This window comes from Hemiscyllium ocellatum, chromosome 1, assembly GCF_020745735.1.
Source record: "Hemiscyllium ocellatum isolate sHemOce1 chromosome 1, sHemOce1.pat.X.cur, whole genome shotgun sequence".
Lineage (NCBI taxonomy): Eukaryota > Metazoa > Chordata > Chondrichthyes > Orectolobiformes > Hemiscylliidae > Hemiscyllium > Hemiscyllium ocellatum.
This window is the reverse complement of record NC_083401.1, coordinates 143111605-143132243: the sequence shown is the minus strand read 5'-3', so window position 1 is coordinate 143132243 and position 20639 is coordinate 143111605. Positions and strand designations below refer to the sequence as shown.

At 40.3% G+C, this 20639-nt stretch overlaps 2 protein-coding genes across 2 annotated transcripts in view; one reads left to right on the top strand and one right to left on the bottom strand.

Moving 5' to 3' along the window:
• LOC132817577 (protein ZGRF1-like) overlaps positions 1-6585 on the bottom strand; it is an 85925-nt gene extending 79340 nt beyond the window's left edge. The window contains exons 1-7 of the mRNA XM_060828116.1: positions 6529-6585; positions 5576-5638; positions 5190-5270; positions 2655-2714; positions 2329-2514; positions 697-2221; positions 525-614 (exon numbers count right to left, since the gene is read on the bottom strand). Coding sequence (XP_060684099.1) covers positions 525-614; positions 697-2221; positions 2329-2514; positions 2655-2714; positions 5190-5270; positions 5576-5638; positions 6529-6585 — 2062 coding nt within the window. The remainder of the gene's footprint in view (positions 1-524; positions 615-696; positions 2222-2328; positions 2515-2654; positions 2715-5189; positions 5271-5575; positions 5639-6528) is intronic.
• An 8551-nt stretch (positions 6586-15136) lies between these two features.
• Positions 15137-20639, top strand: part of larp7 (La ribonucleoprotein 7, transcriptional regulator) — a 42957-nt gene continuing 37454 nt past the window's right edge. The window contains exon 1 of the mRNA XM_060826579.1: positions 15137-15314. The gene's annotated coding sequence lies outside the window, so the exon portion shown is untranslated. The remainder of the gene's footprint in view (positions 15315-20639) is intronic.

Sequence of the window (20639 nt, the reverse complement as noted above, 5' to 3'; positions counted from 1 at the left end):
TGGCACATATTAAAACTGGTATTTATTTCAAAGATATCTGGTCGGCATGGATGAGTTGGACTGAAGGGTCTGTTTCCATGCTGTATATGTCAATGACTCTATGACTTCCACCAGATCATCAAAAGTAATTTTATGTACTCTAAGTGGACACTTTTAACTATCTTAGTGATAAACAAATCAACCTATCACGCTAACAAAGATCAAACCAAGTGTCAGCAAAATTCAGACTTAAATCTTAGTTATTTTGTGCACTTCATCAAAACAATGTATTATTTGCACATTTTCTTGTTTTTAGTTTTGAGAGAGACTGGGTTATTTTAAACAAATAACTTACTTTAAAGTCATAATATTTTGTTTGCTTTCTTTTAACAAAGTCACTCAAAATTGTTCCAAAATTCTTGTTTTCTCCAGCTTACAGCATTGGCTAATTGCAAATTAGATTTTCAAAGTTTAGTATTTGTATTGTACCTACTTTACACGAGGTAATTTCTATGATATAAATCAATTTTGTTTTTGTTTCTCACCTCTGTTCATATTACAATCTGACAAACTATAGTTGCGGTTGAGGTCCATATTGTAATGGTGTTTTAAATCCACATTCTTGAAAATCCTCCCTAAGAATGCAAGAAAAAGATTAATTAGCAATCACAACATATTTCACAGAATATACTTCTGAATAAATCACAGGAATCTTACCTCCAGAGGCTCCTTCTGAACTAATAAATGTTTGTTCTTTATCCTTATTGAATGCATGATCTTTGAAACAGTTTTGTACATTTAGCTTCTCTAAGCTTTCAATTGCAGTGCTGTGTTCAGATAAAGATTTCAGCAACGTGATTGTATGTCCTTGAGCCGTAAGACAAGAATACTCATCAGCATTTATCCTGTTTTCTTGTATTTCCACTGCAGGTATCTCACACGCAACTAATGTATGTTTTTGAGAGAAAGCTTCAGCATTTGTAACACTTCTGGGTTTGATTTCAGTTTGACTTTTTTCATGCAAAATTTGATCTGAATCCTTTTCTTGAGGAACTGGTAATTGAGCTTCCAATTCTAAGTGCTTGGGTTCAGGGATTTCCACATCTTTGAGGAATGAAGGTACTTCTATGGGTTTTAAAGAGGAATTGCTAATGCTCAATGATGTTTGTGATAACATTTCAATTTCACTTCCATTCAAATCATCTGGGCCAATTTCATCCACATTAAATTCACCAAGTATATTGAAATTTATATCAGCAAAACTGTTCGTATCCACCATATCTGATTCAACAGACCTAACAGGCTTTATACAGTGTTCATCATCAGCAAGAGAAAACAACTCTCTGGGTGGACTATTCATTTTGACAGAACATTCTTCAGGTTTATCAATGTTTTTGTCCAGTGTTTCATCAACAAGAGCAATTGTCCAGATCTCCGGAGGTACAATTTGTGCATCTGTTGCTTGAATAATGGAATCTTCCTTTTCCTCACATTTTAGATGCATTTCTTCAGTATTGTGGGAAGAATTTTCTCCACCTAAACTTTTGGATAAATTCACCTTAATACTATGATCTGTCTGGTAAGGTGATTCTATGCTACAATGCTGTATCAATCTAGGATCTGCTTTGTCGTCAAGATCTCCATAACTCTGATCAAAGCAGTTTTCCTGTTGATGGCCAATGGTATTATCTGCAGCAAAAGTACTGCCATTATCAACCAACAGCGACCGTGGCTTAATTTCAAAGGGTTCTAAGTCATGACTGCTGGACACTGTTTTTGTTCCAAGTAATGCTAAGATCTGAGCTTTGCTCCTTTTATTCTCACATACTAAGTCAGAATGGGAAAACAATCCTGGAGTGAAAGTTGGTGTAGTAGACTGGAGTGTTTCAGATATTCTTTCATTGCAATCTCCATAAGTAAATCCGGTATCTGTAGAATGAAAAGATCTAATTTCTTCACGGTGCCTCAGTTTCTCATTATAATTCAGTGTTGCTGGAGGCAATAATGAAAAGCCAGGGATCATTTCTGTTGAGGGCTGATTCCTGGACATACAAGAGGAAGCTTCGGAAGTTAAATCAGAGCAAGTTGAAGTTTCCCTTGTGTATAAAGTAGAAAAAAGGGGTGATGTCGCATAAATCTGAGGGAGTGAAAAATTTGGTGCCTGGGATTTAGTTGCTGCATTTGTTGTGTCATTCTCCTCAATGGTTGGTTTCTTTGATATTTCCCGTGGTCCTTGAAAGCCCTGTAACAAAATTATAGCGTATCAAAAAAAAATTAAAAGTTTGTGGATATTCAAATGTATCTAAAGTACAATTAGTAATTTAAAAATAAATCAAAATCATTACATACAGTGTGTTTCCTTTTCAGACCGACAGGCAAGTGGCATCGAGGCAGGTTTGCAGGCATTATATTAGCTGTCACAAGCTTTGCAACTTCCTTCTCACCAGAGCAATTGCCACCCTCATTCTTAGATATTTTTTCTTCTTCCACAGTAATCAAATATCGATCACTTTCAAAGTCATTGCCTGATCGTATCTATCAATATGAAAAACTGTATCAAACAATGCTAAAATCCTTGATGTAATGACAATGCCTTTTTTTGAAAAAGCAAATCAAGTGCATGCCTATTATTCCATTGTCACAACGCATCCATGAAATTCAACAAATATACTTACCTCTTCAAATTTAACAAATAGGTGATCCAGACAGAGCCCTTTATCATCATACAAAGTGGCCTGAAAGTTCACAAAAGGAGAAAAGATGTAAAATTCTGCTTGCCCTCCAAGATTCCATGATCCCCAATTCAACGTTGCTAATTATGGGAATTGATAATTTATGAAACAATTATCCAGCAACCAAAAACAGAAGTTAACCAAGAGAACAAAGACAATTTGGATTGAAGACATTGAACAAATTATTGCTAACATTGTTTACCACATACAAATGCATTGTTGCACCTTTGTTTTGAGATTTCAGATTGTGTCAGAACTGAAAGAATCCTGAAAACAACATTGATGCACTGCAGTCCTATCAAATTATTGCCGATGATAAATGATCACATTCTGTTGAAGATTAAAGCATTATTGTATCATTTTTGTTTCTAATGCAAAGGAATCAGTTTTAGTTTGAGTGCTCTATATAAAAAATAAATACATATAATTTATAACATGAAGCTATAAAAGTGGATATTTAATCACAAACAGGCTTCCTACAAGTCCAGAAAGCATGAGCACATGCCTGAATCAATGATTCATCACTATGTGTTGATTCAGTTACTGTTTCATTACACTGTTGTTGACACAATAAGGAAGATACATCCATTTAACAGTGACTTCCACTATTACATCATTTTCCATTTAAATGTATTGCTAAAGTCATCTCAAAGATTCCTATTCCAAAACACATTGAGGACATGACATAAATAAACACATTGACAGTGAGTCCAACACATGCTAACAATAACTTTAATTCACAATTTGTCTCATCAATTCTGGACAATATATCCAACTATTCATTCAATATAATATTCATACCATTCTTATAAAAACATCCTCTCTCTGTCATTCTCCCTTCTTTTTCCATTTCTTTCACAGTTGCCTCGACTCTCTTGACTATTCATTCTCTCCAGTCTCTTTCAATGAAATTAGAAATTAGAATCCCTACAGTGTGGAAACAGGCCCTTTGGCCCAACAAGTCCACAGTGACCCTCCAAACAGAAAACACCCAGACCCAATCCCCAACCCTATTATCCTATATTTGCCCCTGACTCATGCACCTAACCTACACATCCCTGAACACTATGGGCAACTTAGAATGGCCAGTTCATCTAACCTGCATTTCTTTGGATTGTGGGAGGAAACTGGATCATCCAGAGGAAACCCACGCAGACACAGGGAGGATGCGCAAACTCCACACAGGCAGTCACCCAAGGGTGGAATCGAACCCAGGGCCCTGGCACTGTAATGCAGCAGTGCTAACCACTGAGCCAGCATGCCACTGTGTCCTGTGTGACATTTAGTCACACAAGAAGGATTCTTGTCCAATCAGATTTTGTTTGAATATCCTGTACCTGAATTCTGTGCACCATTGTCTTGTGTAATGATTCTATTCTCACTGTCAGTTTGTTCAAAGGTGAAATCTCTGCAAATATCTAAATGTGTAACGAACCTAATTCCAGTTTACACATCAGGTCTTGTGGGAAAATCTGATTCACTTAACAATGTTTCTCTTAAAGGTGCACTTTTCAGGAGCACAACTATGACACTAAGTGAGAAATTACTGACCAGCAACACCACCCTGATGAATTAATTCATAATGTCACAGATGATAATGTTAACATTTCATTTAATTCACTATTTGTGGTAAGTTAATTGATCTCAAGTAAAATGGCAGTTCTATTCTCAAACTGGCATTAGAGATCACAAGCCAGCAATGTCTGCTGGAAGAGTATGGTCTGAACGGTGGACTTACAGGTGATCATCCTGTACTGAAAAGTCCCATGAATATTGAGTCACACAAGAAGGATAGTTACTTGAGTGATGCAACATAAGGTGGTCCACACTGTAGAGGTATAACTCAGAGAGAATTGGTACTTCAGAAGAGACAAAATGGGGAAGACATAAAAAGTAAATAGTTATTAATGAAAATGGACAACCACAGTAAATCATGTTTTACATGCCACATTAAATCATGTTTTACATGCCACATTATTTTTATGAAATCTTTTGTGTAATATGAAATCCATATCATCAGTAATATAAAACTGGGTGGCACAGTGGCACAGTGGTTAGCACTGCTGCCTCACAGGGCCAGAGACCCTGGTTCAATTCCCGCCTCAAGCGGATCCCTGTGTGGAGTTTGCACATTCTCCCTGTGTCTGCGTGGGTTTTCTCCCGGTGCTCTGGTTTCCTCTCACAGTCCAAAAATGTGCAGGTTAGGTGAATTGGCCATGCTAAATTGCCCATAGTGTTTGGTGCAGGGGTAAATGTAGGGGAATGGGTCTGGGTAGGTGCGCTTCGGCGTGGACTTGTTGGGCCGAAGGGCCTGTTTCCACACTGTAAGTAATCTAATAAAATTTTCAATCTATTAGACTTCAAAGCATTAAAACAAGATACTCAGAAATAAAATTAAACTGCCATAACTACACATTCCTTGTACTTATATGTGACGCAGCATATACATTATAGTATTTCACTGTTTGCTGAACAAACCTTATTTCCAAAAGAACTGGTCCTTAAAATGCCATCATGCCATTTCTTTGCTTTTTTTGTTTTTTGATTTGTATAGAGCACCTGGAATTTAAAAAAAAAACAAAGGTTGACTCTTCAAATGATGAATGTTCTTTGCAGTAAAAATCTGTTGTTTGAACTGCTAGGTAACAAGGGTTTCTGTAAATTTCATAACAATTGAAGAAAACGCATTCAAATGTGAGCAAACAGAGGGAAATAAACAGTGGAATCTGGTCTGCCAAATAAATATTGCAACTGGCCCACAGCAGATAAAAGTTAATTTTAAAGGAAAATTTAAACTTTAAACTGAATTTCAATTTATCAATGAACACAAGCAAGTAAATTTGTTTTACTTACAACAAACTCACGGCAAGACATTTTACTTCATATTTTCTAGTTACCAGGTCACTTGCAGCGCGGTTTAATTTTATCTGCCATAAATAAACAAACAGGAATATTATGTGCACATACGTTCAACAATTATTTTACTAAAGACTGACTAAAGCATCTGACTTGCACTGCATCATTTTGAACTTAGCACAGGAATCCACGCAGAAACCAGCAAAGAGGTGCAGTGGAGAAAATACAAACCTCCCTTTTAAGACAATCTGCAATGTGGTGAATTTAGAAATCCAGTCTGAATGTTCATTAATGGGTGAATCAGCAATTGGGTAAGTAAGTGAGATGGGTCAGTGGATGCAGTGGGTAAATGTAGCTGAGAGGGTTGGTGCATGAGATGGATAAGATAGATAATTGGAGGAAGTAGGAGAATAGTTGGCTGGAGAGGATGGAGTGAGTCAGAAGGAGAAATGGATGAATGTAATCTGATGGTAGTTGGACCAGTCATATAAAATTCTGTCACTATAAGAGCAGGTCAGAACCTAGGAATTATGCAGCAAGTATCTCAGTTACTGTCTCCACCATCTACAAGGCACAAGCCAGGAGTGTGTTGGAATATCATCCGCCCGCCTGGATGGATGGATGGACAACAGTTAAGACATTGAATACCATCCAGGGCAAAGCAGTACATTTGTTTTGTACCTATATCGGCCACCTTCAATACTCACTCTCTTTACCACCATACACAAGGTGCACTACAACAGCACCTTTCAAACTCAGGAGTTCTACCATCTAAAAGAATAGGAACATAGGTGCATGGAAACACTACAACCTGCAAGATCTCTTCTCAGCCACACAACATGCTGACTAGGAGCTATAGTGCCATAACCATACTGTTGGTAGGATAAAATCATGAATCTCCCCTCTATACAGTACTGCAGTGTACCGACAACGGATGGACCACAGCATAAATGCAACTCACCACCAGCTTCTCAAAGCTAATTAAGGATGAGTAACAAATGTTGGCCCTGCCATCCATGCTTAAATCCTGCAAAGGAATATTATAAAAATCTACTGAAATGGAAATAAGCAGTCTTTGTTGTGGGGCAGATTTGGGGTTGCTACCACATACAGGAGATAAAGTCGAGAAAGATGCAGGTTTTGGGCTAATGTAGGTGGCAGGAAGTTGGGAGAGGTTGGATGGAGGAAACTGTAGTAAGCAGCAGAGATAGTTCATTGGATATTCTCAATCCAAGTGCCAAAGAAGTTCACAAGCTCCTCAACCACATAGCATAGCAAGTACAATAAATATTTAAAACTTTAAAGAGGGACTGAAAAAAAATTTCATCTTGAAAAATTCAGCATTGTGTTCGGACTTGTTTATGAGTTTATTTTTTATTTCAGAAGAGCCTCATTCATAATTTGCAGATTAAAATATACGGTTCCAAAAATCATGATATTCAGAATGGTCATTTATATTCTATTGCATGTACATCACTGATAAAAAGGGCAAACTCAATTTGTATGATACTTTACTAATAAATCTCAACTAAATCTATTACTAATAATACTTCTCCAATAAATCCCAAACATCACCTATTCATGCGATCACCGAGATCGCCTACATAAGAAGAGACCATTTGCCAGCTCAAGCTTGCTCTGCTACTCAATAAGCTCATCATTGATCTATTTGCCATCTTAGCTTTTTTTTCCCTCTCTGTTCCCCAATGCCCTTGACTTCCTTACAGATGAAATACCAATCGAACTCAGCCTTGAATGTAATAATGAACCATCATCTTCTGATCTTGCATACAGAATGTCATTATTCTGAAACCGTGCTGCCGAGCAAGCAGAAATATTCAAGCCTGCTTATTCTCCAACATGTTTCACAAATTCAGTTGCCAGCAGCAGGATGAGCGGGAGCTTGGATAAGGGGCCTGTCAGAAAGCTGAGCCACTGATTTAAAACTATAAAAGTTTACCTCAAGCGTCGGCGGCGGCAGCACCTCGGGGAGCAGAGGTTTCAGGGAAAGGAAGACTTTTTTTTCCCCTCAGCTATTTAAGTGAGTGTTTCCTAAACCCAAGACCCTACCCTTATAGGGGCTCCCACCATTCACCTCCTCAAACCTTATACAGCAGGGACATATCAGGTAAGCTTCTCTTCTTTTTTCTTTACTTTCTGATAAGGGGACTAGCAGGGATGGCAGTGCAGGGAGAGGAATGTTCCTCCTGCGTGATGTTTGAGGTGAGGGACACCATTAGTGTCCCATCCAAGTAGATCTGCAGGAAGTGCACCCAACTCTTGCTCCTCCAAGACCGTGTTAGGCAACTAGAGCAGGAGCTGGATGAACTTCGGATCATTCGGGAGGCAGAGGCTGTGATAGATAAGAGTTGTGCTTAGAAGGGCTTACGCCTGAAACATCGAATTTCCTGTTCCTTGGATGCTGCCTGACCTGCTGCGCTTTTCCAGCAACACATTTTCAGCATAGATAAAGAGTTGTGCTTAGTTACTCCTATACACAAAGAAAGCTGGGTAACTGTTAGAAGGAGGAGAAAACAGTCAGTGCAGGAATCCCCTGTGGTCATTCCCCTGAAAAACAAGTATACTGTCTGGATATTGTTTGGACAACTTATCAGGGGCATGCACAGGGATGCAGGTCTCTGGCACAAAGTCTGTCCCTGTTGCACAGAAGGGAAGCGGGGAAAGGAGGAGAGTGTTAGTTATTGGGGACCCAATAGTGAGAGGGTCAGATAGAAGGTTTGTTGGGAACGAAAGAGACTCATGGTTGGTGTGTAGCCTCCCAGGTGCCATGGTCCATGATGTCTTGGATCATATCTTTGGGGTGCTGAAAGAGCGTGACCAGCCCCAAGTCGTGGTCCACAGGGGTACCAATGACATAGGTAGAAAGAGGGATAGGGATGTAAGGCAGGATTTCAGGGAGCTAGGGTTGAAGCTGAGAGTGAGAACAAACAGAGTTGTTATCTCGGAATTGTTACCCCGCGCCACGTGAGAGCGAGGCAAAGAACAGGGAGAGATATCACTTGAACACGTGGCTGCATGGATGGTGCAGGAGGTGGGGTTTCAGGATTATGGATAATTGGGACTCATTCTAGGGAAGGTGGGACCTCTACAAACAGGACGGTATTCACCTCAACCAGGGGAGTACTAATATCCTGGATGGGAAACTGGCTAGTGCTATTCAGGTGGATTTAAACTAGCTCATCAGGGGGTGGGAACTTGTGGTTCCAGTACACAGGTGGATGAGAGTAGGGGGACATGGACAGGATTTCATGGTCACAGGAGTGTGCTGGCAGATAGCAAGCTGGTTTGAAGTGTGTCTACTTCAACACCAGGAGTATCCAGAATAAAGTAGGTGAGCTTGCAGCATAGATAGGTACCTGGGACTTCGATGTTGTGGTAATTTACTAAGACATGGAAAGAGCAAGGTCAGGAATGGATGTTGCAGGTTCCAGGGTATAGATCCTTCATTAAGATCAAGGAAAGTGGCAAAAGGGGGGAGGTGTGGCTTTGTTAGTCAAGGACTGAAATGGTGGCTGAAATAGCTTTTGACGAGGATATCTACTGGGGTGTTATGGGCTGAGGTTAGAAACAGGAGAGGAGAGGTCACACTGCTGGGAGTTTTTTTATGGCCTCCACAAAGTGCCAAGGATGTGGAAGTGAGGATTGGCAAATTGATTCTGGGCAGGAGTGATTGGAACAAGGTGGTCATTATGGGGAACTTTTTAATTTCCCCAACATTGACTGGAAATGTTATAACTGTAGTATGTTGGATGGATTAGTTTTTGTCCAATGTGTACAGGAGGGTTTCCTGACACAGTATGTCAAAAGGCCGACAAAAGGGAAGGCCGCACTGGATCTGCTACTTGGTAATGAACCAGGCCAGATGTTTGATTTTGTGATAGGTGAGCACTTTGGAGAGAGTAACCATAATTTGGTTACGTTTAGTTTAGCGACAGAAAGGGAGAGGTACCTGCCACAAGGCAAGAGTTATAGATGGGGGAAAGACAATTATAATGCGATTAGGCAAGTCTTAGGAGGCACAGAATGAGTCAGCAAAATGCAGGGGATGGGGACAATTGAAACGTGGAACTGGTTTAAAGAACAGATATTATGTGTCTCTGTCAGGCAAGGAGGAAGTGATAAGGTAAGGGAACCATGGTTTACTAAAGAAATTGTATCTCTTGTTAAGCAGAAGAAAGAGGCTTATGTGATGTTGAGGTGAGATGGTTCAGATGAGGCGATGGAGAGTTACAGAATAGCTGGGAGCATTTAAAGAGAGAGTTAAGAAGAGCAAGGAGGGAACATGAGCAGTCTTTAACAGTTAGAATAAAGATTAGATTATATTACTTACAGTGTGGAAACAGGCCCTTTGGCCCAACAAGTCCACACCGACCCGCCGAAGTGCAACCCACCCAGATTTATTCCCCTGCATTTACCCCTGCCCCTAACACTATGGGCAATTTAGCATGGCCAATTCACCTAACCTGCACATTTTTGGACTGTGGGAGGAAACCGGAGCACCTGGAGGAAACCCACGCAGACACGGGGAGAATGTGCAAACGCTAAAGCTTTCTATCGATATGTGAGGAATAGAAGGATGACTAGGGTAGCAATAGGACCTGTCAAAGACAGAAGTGGAAGTTGTATGTGGACCCTGTGGAGATCGGAGAGATGCAAAACGTGCACTTTTCACTCACAAAAAGGATAATGTTGTAGAGGTGAAGACTGAGATATGGGCTATTAGATTTGAAAGGATTGAGCTTAGTAAGGAGGTGTTATCAATTCTAAAAGGTGTGAAAGTAGATAAATCTCCTGGGCCAGATGGGATTTTTCCGAGAATTATCTGGGAAGCTGGGAAGGAGACAGCCAGGTCTTTGGTCCTCATCTTAGAGTCGTCATTGTCTACAGATTTAGTACCAGAGGACTGGAGGATTGCAAATGTTGTGCCACTGTTCAAGAAGGGCAGTAGAGATAATTATAGACCAGTGAGCCTTACTTCTATTGTAGGAAAAGTTTTGGAAAGGATTATAAGAGATAGGATTTCTAATCATCTAGCAAGCAACAATTTGATTGGAAATAGTCAACATGGATTCATCAAGGGCAGGTCGTGCCTCACAAACCTCATTGAGTTTTTTGAGAAGGTGACCGAGCATGTGGATGAGGGTAGGGCAGTTGATGTGGTGTACATGGACTTCAGCAAAGTCTTTGATAAGGTTCCAATGGTGGGTGACCGGAGAAAATGCGAAGGCATGGGATTGAAGGTGATTTAGCAGTTTGGATTAGAAACTAACTTTCTGAAAGAAGGTAACAGGTGATGATTGATGGAAAATATTCAGTCTGGAGTCCGGTTACTAGTGGTGTGCCTCACGGATTTGTTTTAGGACCATTGCTGTGTGTCATTTTTATAAACGACTTGGACGCAGGCTTAGGAGGATGGGTTAGTAAGTTTGCAGATGATACAAAAGTTGGTGGAGTGGTGGACGTAGTGGAAGAATGTTGCAGGTTGCAGGGGGACTTGGATAAACTGCAGAATTGGGCTGCGAGGTGGCAAATAGAGTTCAATGCAGATAAATGTGAAGTGATTCATTTTGGGAAGAATACCAGGAAGGCAGAATACTGGGTCAATGGAAAGATCCTTGGTAGTGTGGATGTACAGAGGGATCTTGGTGTCCATGTACATAGATCCCTGAAAGTTGCTACCTAGGTTTTTATGCTGTTAAGAAGGCACACAGTGTGTTAGGTTTTATTGGTAGAGGGATTGTGTTCTGGAATCGTGATGTCATGCTGCAACTGTACAGAACGCTAGTGCGGCCTCACTTGGAGTATTGTGTGCAGTTCTGGTCGCCCCATTACAGGAAGGATATGAAAGCATTGGAAAAGTTGCAGAGGAGATTTACCAGGATGTTGCCTGGTCTGAAGCGACTGTCTTATGAGGAAAGGCTGAGGGACTTGGGTCTGTTCTCATTGGAGAGAAAAAGGCTAAGAGGCAATTTATTAGAGACATACAAGATGATCAGAGGATTAGATAGGGTGGACAGAGAGAGTCTGTTTCCTAGGATGATGACATCTGCTTGTACGAGGGGGCAAAGCCGCAAATTGAGGGGCGATAGATTTAAGACAGATGTCAGAGGCAGGTTCTTCACTCAGAGTGGTAAGGGCATGGAATGCCCTGCCTGCCAATGTAATTAACTCAGCCACATTAGGGGCATTTAAACAGTCCTTGGATAAACATATGGATTTTGATGGGATAGTCTAGGGTGATGGACTTAGATTAGTTCACAGGTTGGCGCAACATTGAGGGTCGAAGGGCCTGTTCTGCGCTATATTGTTCTATGATCTATGTTCTAAATGTCACCTCGCATTTTTCAAAACTAATTGGTTTAGGTCAAGCCTGGTTATGCTTTCCTCCAAAGACAATGCCTTCATTCCAGGAGTCAATCAAATGGACTTCCTGAACTGTTTCCAAAGCAAGTAAATCACTCCTTAAATAAAATCAAAACTGTACTCAGTACTGCAGATGCAGTCTCACCGATGCAGTGTTCAATGTAGTAAACCTTATCTTCTTTTACACCCCATACTAATTGTATTATAGCCTATTTCTTCCACTGACCTTCCTAATTACTTTCAATATTGTACCTGCATGCTAACTTTTATGATCACCTACAACATCCAGATCCCTCTGTACCGCAGCATTCTTCAGTCTCTCTCCATTTAAATATTCTACATTCTATCTTTCCTGAGGAAGCATTACACCCGAAACATTGACTTCTCCATCTCCTGACACTGTCTGGCCTGCTGTCTTCCAGCCTCCAGCTTGTCGATCTTGGATTCCAGCATCTGCAGTTTTATTTGTCTCTTCTATCTTTCCCAACAAAGTGGGAAACCTCATATTTTTCTACAATGAACTCAATCTGTCTAATTACTAAATGTATCAAAATCCTTCTGCAGGCTTGTTGCATCCTCCTCATAATGTTCTTCTTCACTTTTGAACTGTCAGCAAATCTACCTTTACTACACTTTCATTAAAGTCATTGATATAGGTCATAAATAGGTAAGATTCCATTTCTGAGCACTATGGCACTCTGCAACTTAACTAAAAATAACCTTTCTATCCACTTTCTGTTTCCTAAAAGTTAGCTATCCTTTATCCATGTGAAGATATTACCATCAAAACCTTAAGCTTTTACCTTGTGTAGCATTTTACCAAATGTATTTTGGAAATTTAAACATGACACATCTACTGGTTCTTCTTTATCCTACTCATTAACGAACTCAGTAAATTTGTTAAACATAATTTTCCTTTCATAATACAATCAAACAGAATCAACATAATTTTTTGATTTCCTACAATTTCCTTAATAATGGATTCCAGGATTTTTCCAAAGACAGGCATTGGGCTTGATGTGCAGGTGGCGGTGTTGGATTGGGGTGGGCAAAGTCAGAAGTCTGACAACACCAGGTTAGAGTCCAACAGGTTTATTTGAAATCACAAGCCTTCAAAGCACTGCCCCTTTGTCAAGTATTGGGCTAACTGGCGTAAAATTCTTTACTTCCTGTCTCCCTCTTTTCTTGAATAGAAATTTCCTCTGTAACATCACCCATCTCAGCTCATCTGCTGCTAAAACCCATTTTCTTGCTTTTGTTATCACAAGCCTTTCGTATTCTAATGCAGTCCTGGCTGGCCTTGTATATTCCATTCTCTAGAAACTTGAATTCATCCAAAGCTCTTGATTTAAGCACACCAAATTTTAATTGATCAAACTTTAGTACCATGCCTCTCGATTCCCCCACACCGAGCTTTGAATTTCCATCCCTCACTTCATAGATATCATAAAATATCATAGAATCATCCACTCTGTAGGGATTGTAAATATTCCTGAAGAAGGGCTTATGCCCGAAACGTTGATTCTCCTGCTCCTTGGATGTTGCCTGACCTGCTGTGCTTTTCCAGCAACACACTTTTCAGAACAGGCCATCTGGTCCAACTATTCCACACTGACCCTCTGAAGAGTAACCAACCCAGACCCATTCCCCTACCCTATTACTCAACATTTCTCCTGACTAATGCACCTATCTACACATTTCTGAACTCTAAGGGCAGTTTAGCATGACCATTTCACCTAACCCGCACATCCTTGAAATGTGGGAGGAAACCAGAGCACTCGGAGGAAACTCTCACACACACACATAGGGAGAACGTGCAAACTCCACACATACAGTCACGTGAGGTTGGAATCAAACCCAGGTCCCTCACGCTGTGAGGGAGCATGTGCTAATCACTGAGCCACCATGCTGCACTTTTCAGGCATTTAAAACTTTCCTCTGACCAAACATTTGTCCTCTGACTTAATATCAATTTATGTACATGTCATTTTATTCTATAATGTCCTGTACAATGCTTTAGGATGTTACATTACAACAAAAACATCATATAAATAAATAAATTTAAGTTGCTGTTATCCAATGCATTGTATTTTGAGGGGAAGTCACTGTTGTTAGCAGAATAATGGTCAATTTACAGATAACAAGACTCCACAAAAATGCATGGAATGACATAATCTATTTGTTAGGCTTGGTTGAGCCAGAAGGGGTTTTGCCAGACACCTTGTTATCTGTGAAATACTTTTTACATCTGAACAAACCTGCCATTATATTTGGATTACAGAATAAAACAATGCCTTGCTGCAAAGCACAATTAATTATGCTGCTGCTTGACAACAAATAGCTTTTTTTTTACTGAAGTCAACATGGCAACATGAACAAAGTATGAATCTGGAGGCTGTGGTCTCCTGATGAAGTTTTAGTTGGGGAGGCAGAGATTTGGAGTGTGGCTGCACAGAATATTGATTGGGACACTTTTGGAATACTGTACTCTGTTGAATTCTGGCTTCCCTGCTATAGGATAAATGTTGTGAAACGTGAAAGGGTACAAAAAAAAATTTCAAAGATGTTGCCAGAGTTGGAGGATTTGAGCTACAGGGAGAGGCTGAATAAGCTGGGGCTGTTTTCCTTGGAGCATCTGAGGCTGAGGGATGACCTTATAGAGGTTTATAAAATCACGAGGGGCATGGATAGGGTAAAGAGACAAAGTATTTTCCCTGGGGTGAGGGAATCCAGAGCTACAGGGCATAGGTTTAGTGTGAGAGGGAAAAGATTTAAAAGGGATGTAAGGGGCAACTTTTTCACACAGAGGGTGGTAGGTGTATGGAATGAGTTGCCAGAGGAAGTGGTGGAGGCTGGTACAATTGAAACATTTAAAAGACATCCGGATGGGTATTTGAATAGGAAGGGTGAAGAGGGATATGGGCCAAGTGCTGACAGGTAGGACTAGATTAGGTTGGAATATCTGGTCGGCATGGACGGGTTGCACGGAAGGGTCTGTTTCTATGACTCTAAAACTCGGTTAAAAACAGGATTTAACTGACAATAACGATCAGACATAAATAACATATAAAGCACACCCCTGAATTACCGACTCCAATTCGATATCTCCGGAAGAAAAAAATGCAAATTAGACGAATCGGGCTCAAAAGTTTTAGCCAAATCTCGAATATTCCCGCCGCCGCACGTCATCAAACCGCGACACAATTACCCGAGCTCCAATAAACAAAGTGAATATGGTGCAAGCAAAAGCTGACAATGTTTGCTATTAATGTTAACTTAAATAGAGAGAAAAAAAATCCAACCCAGAAGTAAAAGATTGCAAAAAAAAATTACAGTCGGAAGTTGGAGAAATTGGACCGTAAGGTACTTGCTTTCTTGTTACTGTGTGCATTTGAATTGATATGAGCAGGGCAGTACATGTTATGTGTTTAGTTTGATATTTATTTAATTTGATACATTGTGTTGCTGCTGAGGGTTCGGAGGTTTGGAACGTTGTGCAGGCGGCGAGAACGTGGCTCCTTCCGGGTGTGGGCGCCGCTCGCTCCAGCTCGCCTTTCAATGCCTCCGAAAGTCAGCAGCTGCAGGAGGAGAAGAGGAGCTGGGCTGCACTCACTCAATGATATGCACCTTCTCTCGGCTTTAAACACGTAGTGGATATGTAGCCACATCTTTATACACATTTGACTTCCTGGGGTTCGCATGTGCGTCCGCACAATTAATATCCTGCCCATTAGGATGGTAACTGCTCATACTCCACTTCCATGAGCCATCGTCTTACCATCAAGCACCCTGTTTAACTCTAGCCTATTTTCCAACACTTCGTCCATATCCTTGTATGCAATGGCGATTCATATGATCATCTAAATACTGTTTAGATGTTGTCATGTTCCCAATTCTACCACTGTTTAATGCAGTGAGCTTTTATACACATCACCAAATCTTCCTTAGATGCCTTCTAAACCTCATGCCCTTACTTCAAATGCATGCCCCCTACTAAGAAGGTAAGTTTCTTCCTATCTATCTTATTTATGCCGCTCAATCAGATTCTCCTTCACCCTTCTCTAAGGAAAATAATCCCAGCTTGTCCACTTCCTCCTCTTACCTGAATTATCCCAGCCCACCCTTTTGAATTTCCTCTGCACTCTCTTAAGAGCAAATAAATCTTTCCATTCAGTGTTTTCACTAATAAATACAAGCATCCAATGCACCTTCTCGACCACCTAATCTACTTGTCCTTTTGCCTTCATGGATCTGTGGACGTGCACACCAAGATCTTCCTGTACTTCCTCGGGTCCTACAATTTAACATGTAGTGTTTTGCTTTGTTTATTTCAAAATACATCATCTCACACTTTTCAGCATTAAATTTCATTTGCCATTATTCTGCCCATCTGACCAGCCTGTTTATAACATCCTCTAATCCAGTTTTCCTCCTCACTATTTAGCACATCAATTGTGTCATCTACAGACTTACTGAAAGCCTCTTACATTTGTTTCAAGACAATTAATAGACACAGCAAGAGGCCCAGCACTGAACCCTTTGGTATGCCACTGGACACAACCCTCCATTCACAAAAACAATCTTCCACCACCACACACTGCCTCCTGCCTCTAAGCCAATTTATGGATCCAATTTGACAATTCACCATTAGTTATTTCAAATTCTCAGAATTCTTTGTTTGAGACCTGATTGTGGCCTTTATTAGTTTTTCTCTTTGGCACTATTAACCTCTGTTCACGTCAAATGGATTCAGTTTTGACACTGATAAAATTGTGGGCTTTGGGGTGGGTGGGAAATGGTGACATACTTCCTGGTTGAATTATTGAGGACCGCTCCTTACTAAAAATTAGAAAACATCATCCAGTGATTAGTGACCAAATTGACATTTTTGTACTTATGTTGACAACCAACAGAGAAGGTCTGTTTGTTCAATTGTGTTGATTGAAAGAGAAGTATTGGCCAGAAATTCAGAACAGAAGGAGGACTTTGAAAAATATCATGGGATCACGTCTGACCATGTGAGGGAGGGTGGGTGGGGGAGCAGGTCAAGCAGCTTTTAATGATACTTTCTATGTAATCTCCTTTGTGTATTGGTGTAGAATTCCATGCTCTCTTTTGTGGAGCAAAGGTTTTAACCCTGAACGTCTTGACACGAAGGTGAGAGACCTCCCGCTGGTTAAGGCTGAGATGATGTTACTGTACATTGTTAAACCAGCTTAACCAAACAAGTTGATGACAAAATGATTGCAGTTATTGATCAGAACATACACTGACAATCAAATCAGCTGTTCTTGCATGTGTACAAAATTATGGACACTTTTTTTTAAAGAGAACAGCAACAAATGTTTTATCTTTATCAATTTGATTACAGGAGCACTCCTCCTTATAGCAGAGACAGTTAAAATTTGACAGATGTGTTCAAAGCTGAAAATGTGTTGCTGGAAAAGCGCAGCAGGTCAGGCAGCATCCAAGGAGCAGGAGAATCGATGTTTCAGGCATAAGCTCAGATGTGTTCAAGGTCATGAATACCTTTGATTAGTGCAACTAAGAGAAACTGTTAGGAATGGCAAAGCCTCTGTAACCAGACAGTACAGATTTCAAGTGAAAGACAAATGTACTAGAGGCAGTATGAGGGAGCATTTTTATAAAGCTATTTGTGATCTCGAATGTACTGTAGGTTAGGTACTTGCATTCAAAAGAAATTTAAGTAAATGTTTGAAAGGAAAAGTACAGTATTTACAGAACTGCTGGGAAAGAGTAGCTCTACTGTAAGTGCTTTCCCCTAGCTCTACTGTAAGCACAATGGGCTGAATAGCCACCTGTGCTCTATCATAAGTATGTGCAGAAATTATGAACTTGTAGTATTGTTTACAGAATGCTAAAGTGTTATATGTTAGAAATCATAGTAGGAAAAGAATATCTGAAAATAAAATTTGGCATGTATGTCTTATTTTCTCCTTTGTTACCACGTGATTGTCTCTCTATTATGTGTGACGTTTGATCTGTTTGCTATTGAGTCACTGTTTGCAACTTGCCACATTTGGGCGGTTGGTGGAGAGAAGAAAGATGGGCCAAAAGAGTCACAGAGGTCCCTCACAAAGAACACTCCTCAGAAACATTACTGAATAGACAATGGAATTGTGAACCTCCAGTTATGAGATGGTGTAGCCATACTAGTAACCAGCTGTTTATTGAACAGAATATTTTCTTAGTTGGAGTGGCTAACTTGAATTGTTAATTTTTTTTGCATATTTTTAAAAATTAAAATGTGTATGTTCCCAACTCCCCAAGGGTTCACCAGTATCACTCTTTGTATGTTTATATGTCAGTATGTTTGCTAGCCTCTTGGTATATTGTCCTTGTTCCAGATTCACAGGAACATGCAGGGAAGAAAGTGAGGACTGTAGATGCTGGAAATCAGGGCTGAAAATGTGTTGCTGGAAAAGCGCAGCAGGACAGGCAGCATCCAAAAAGCAGGAGGATTGACGTTTCGGGCATGAGCCCTTCTTCAGGACAAAGGGCTCATGCCCGAAATTTTCCTGCTCCTTGGATGCTGCCTGACCTGCTGCGCTTTTCCAGCAACACATTTTCAGAACATACAGGGGAAGTCACATACCAACTTTTTGCTCCCTACGTACATAGTCAGTTAGTCCCATTAGCTTTAATTGAAAAGAAAATTGGATCAAGTAGAGGAACAAACGTTGGCCACTCTGTCCTCAAACCTATTCCACTGTTCAATTCGATCATGACTGGTCTGAAATACGTCCGATCTTCCTGCCTTATTCTGTAACCCTTAATACTATGACCTAATTAAAAAAATCCTAGCCTGCTGGAGGAAAGAGTTCTATCTTTCTATTATTTTGTGTGAAGTACTTGATTATATCACTCATGAATGTTCTACTCTACTCTAAATTTACTTGCTTTCTTCCAAACATTCTCATCAGATCTAATAGTTTCATTCTATTTACCCTACAAAATTTTTTCAGTCATCTTAAACAGATCAGTTAGTTCAACATGTAATCAAATTTCAAGGGAGTAGATTTTCTAGCCCAGTTTTATTATGGTGAATTTGCATTACAACCTCTTCAAGAACAATAAATACATGATTTCCCACTCACAAAGCTATGTTGACTATCCCTAATCAGTCCTTGCCTTTCCAAATGCATGTACAACCTGTTCCTCAGAATTCCCTCCAACAACTTGCTCACCACCGATGTCAGGGTCACCGGTGTATCGTTCCCTGGCTCATCCTTACCTTTCTTAAAGTAGCACAACGTTAGCCAACCCTCAATAATCCAGCACCTCACCTATGACTATTGACGATACAACTATCTCAGCAAGTTGCCCAGCAATCACTTTCCCAGCTTCTCACAGAGTTCTAGGGTACACTTGATCAGGGCCTTGGATTTACTCACTTTTATGCGTTTCAAGACTTCCAGCACTTTGTAATATGGGCATTTTTCAAGATGTCACCATCTATTTCCCTACGTTCTCTGTCTTCCATGTCCTTCTCCACAGTAAACACTGATACAAAATACTCGTTTACTATCTCTCCCATCTCCTGCAGCACCACACAAAGGCCGCCTTGCTGATCTTTGAGGGGCCCTATTCTCTCCCTTTTGTCCTTGATGTATTTGTAAAAACCCTCTGTAATTCTCCTTAGCCCTATTTGCCAAAGCTTTCTCATGTCCCCTTTTTGCCCTCCTGATTTCCCTCTTAAGTATACACCTACTGCCTTTATACTCTTCTCAGGATTCACTCGATCTATCCTGTCTATACCTGACATAGGCTTCCTTCTTTTTCTTAACCAAACCCTCAATTTTTTGAGTCATCCAGCATTCCCTACATCAACCAGCCTTTCCTTTCACCCTAACAGGAATATACTTTCTCTAGACTCTCGATATGTCATTTCTGAAGGCTTCCTATTTTCCAACCATCTCTTTACCTGCCAATCAACTTTTGAAAGTTCTTGCCTAATACCATCAAAATTAGCTACCTTCCCATTTAGAACTTCGACTTTTAAATCTGGTCTCTCCTTTTCCATCACCATTTTGAAACTAATAGAATTACGGTTGCTGGTCCCAAAGTGCTCCCGCACTGACATCTCAGTCTCCTGCCCTGCCTTATTTCCCAAGAGTAGGTCAAGTTTTGCAGCTTCTCTAGTAGGCACATCCACGTATTAAATCAGAAAATTTTCTTATACACACTTAACAAATTCCTCTCCATCTAAACCCTTAACACTATGTCAATCCCAGTCAATGATTGGAAGTTAAAATCCCCTACCAAAACCACCTTATTATTCTTACAGATAATTGAGATCTCCTTACAAATTTGTTTCTCAATTTCCCACTGACTATTAGAGGCTCTATAATACAATCCTAATCAGGTGATCATCCCTTTCTTATTTCTCAGTTCCATCCAAATAACTTCCCTGGTTATATTTCCAGGAATATTCTCCCTCAGTACAGCTGTAATGCTATTCCTTATCAAAAATGCCTCTCCTTCTTGCCTCCCTTTCTGTCCTTCCTGGAGCATTTGTATCCTGGAACCGTGAAGCTGCCAGTCCTGTCCATCCCTGAGCCACGTTTTTGTAATTGCTAAGATATTCCAGTCCCCTGCCCTGAGTTAATCTGCCTTCCCTGTTAGACCTCTTGCATTGAAATAAATGTAGTTTGATTTATCAGTCCT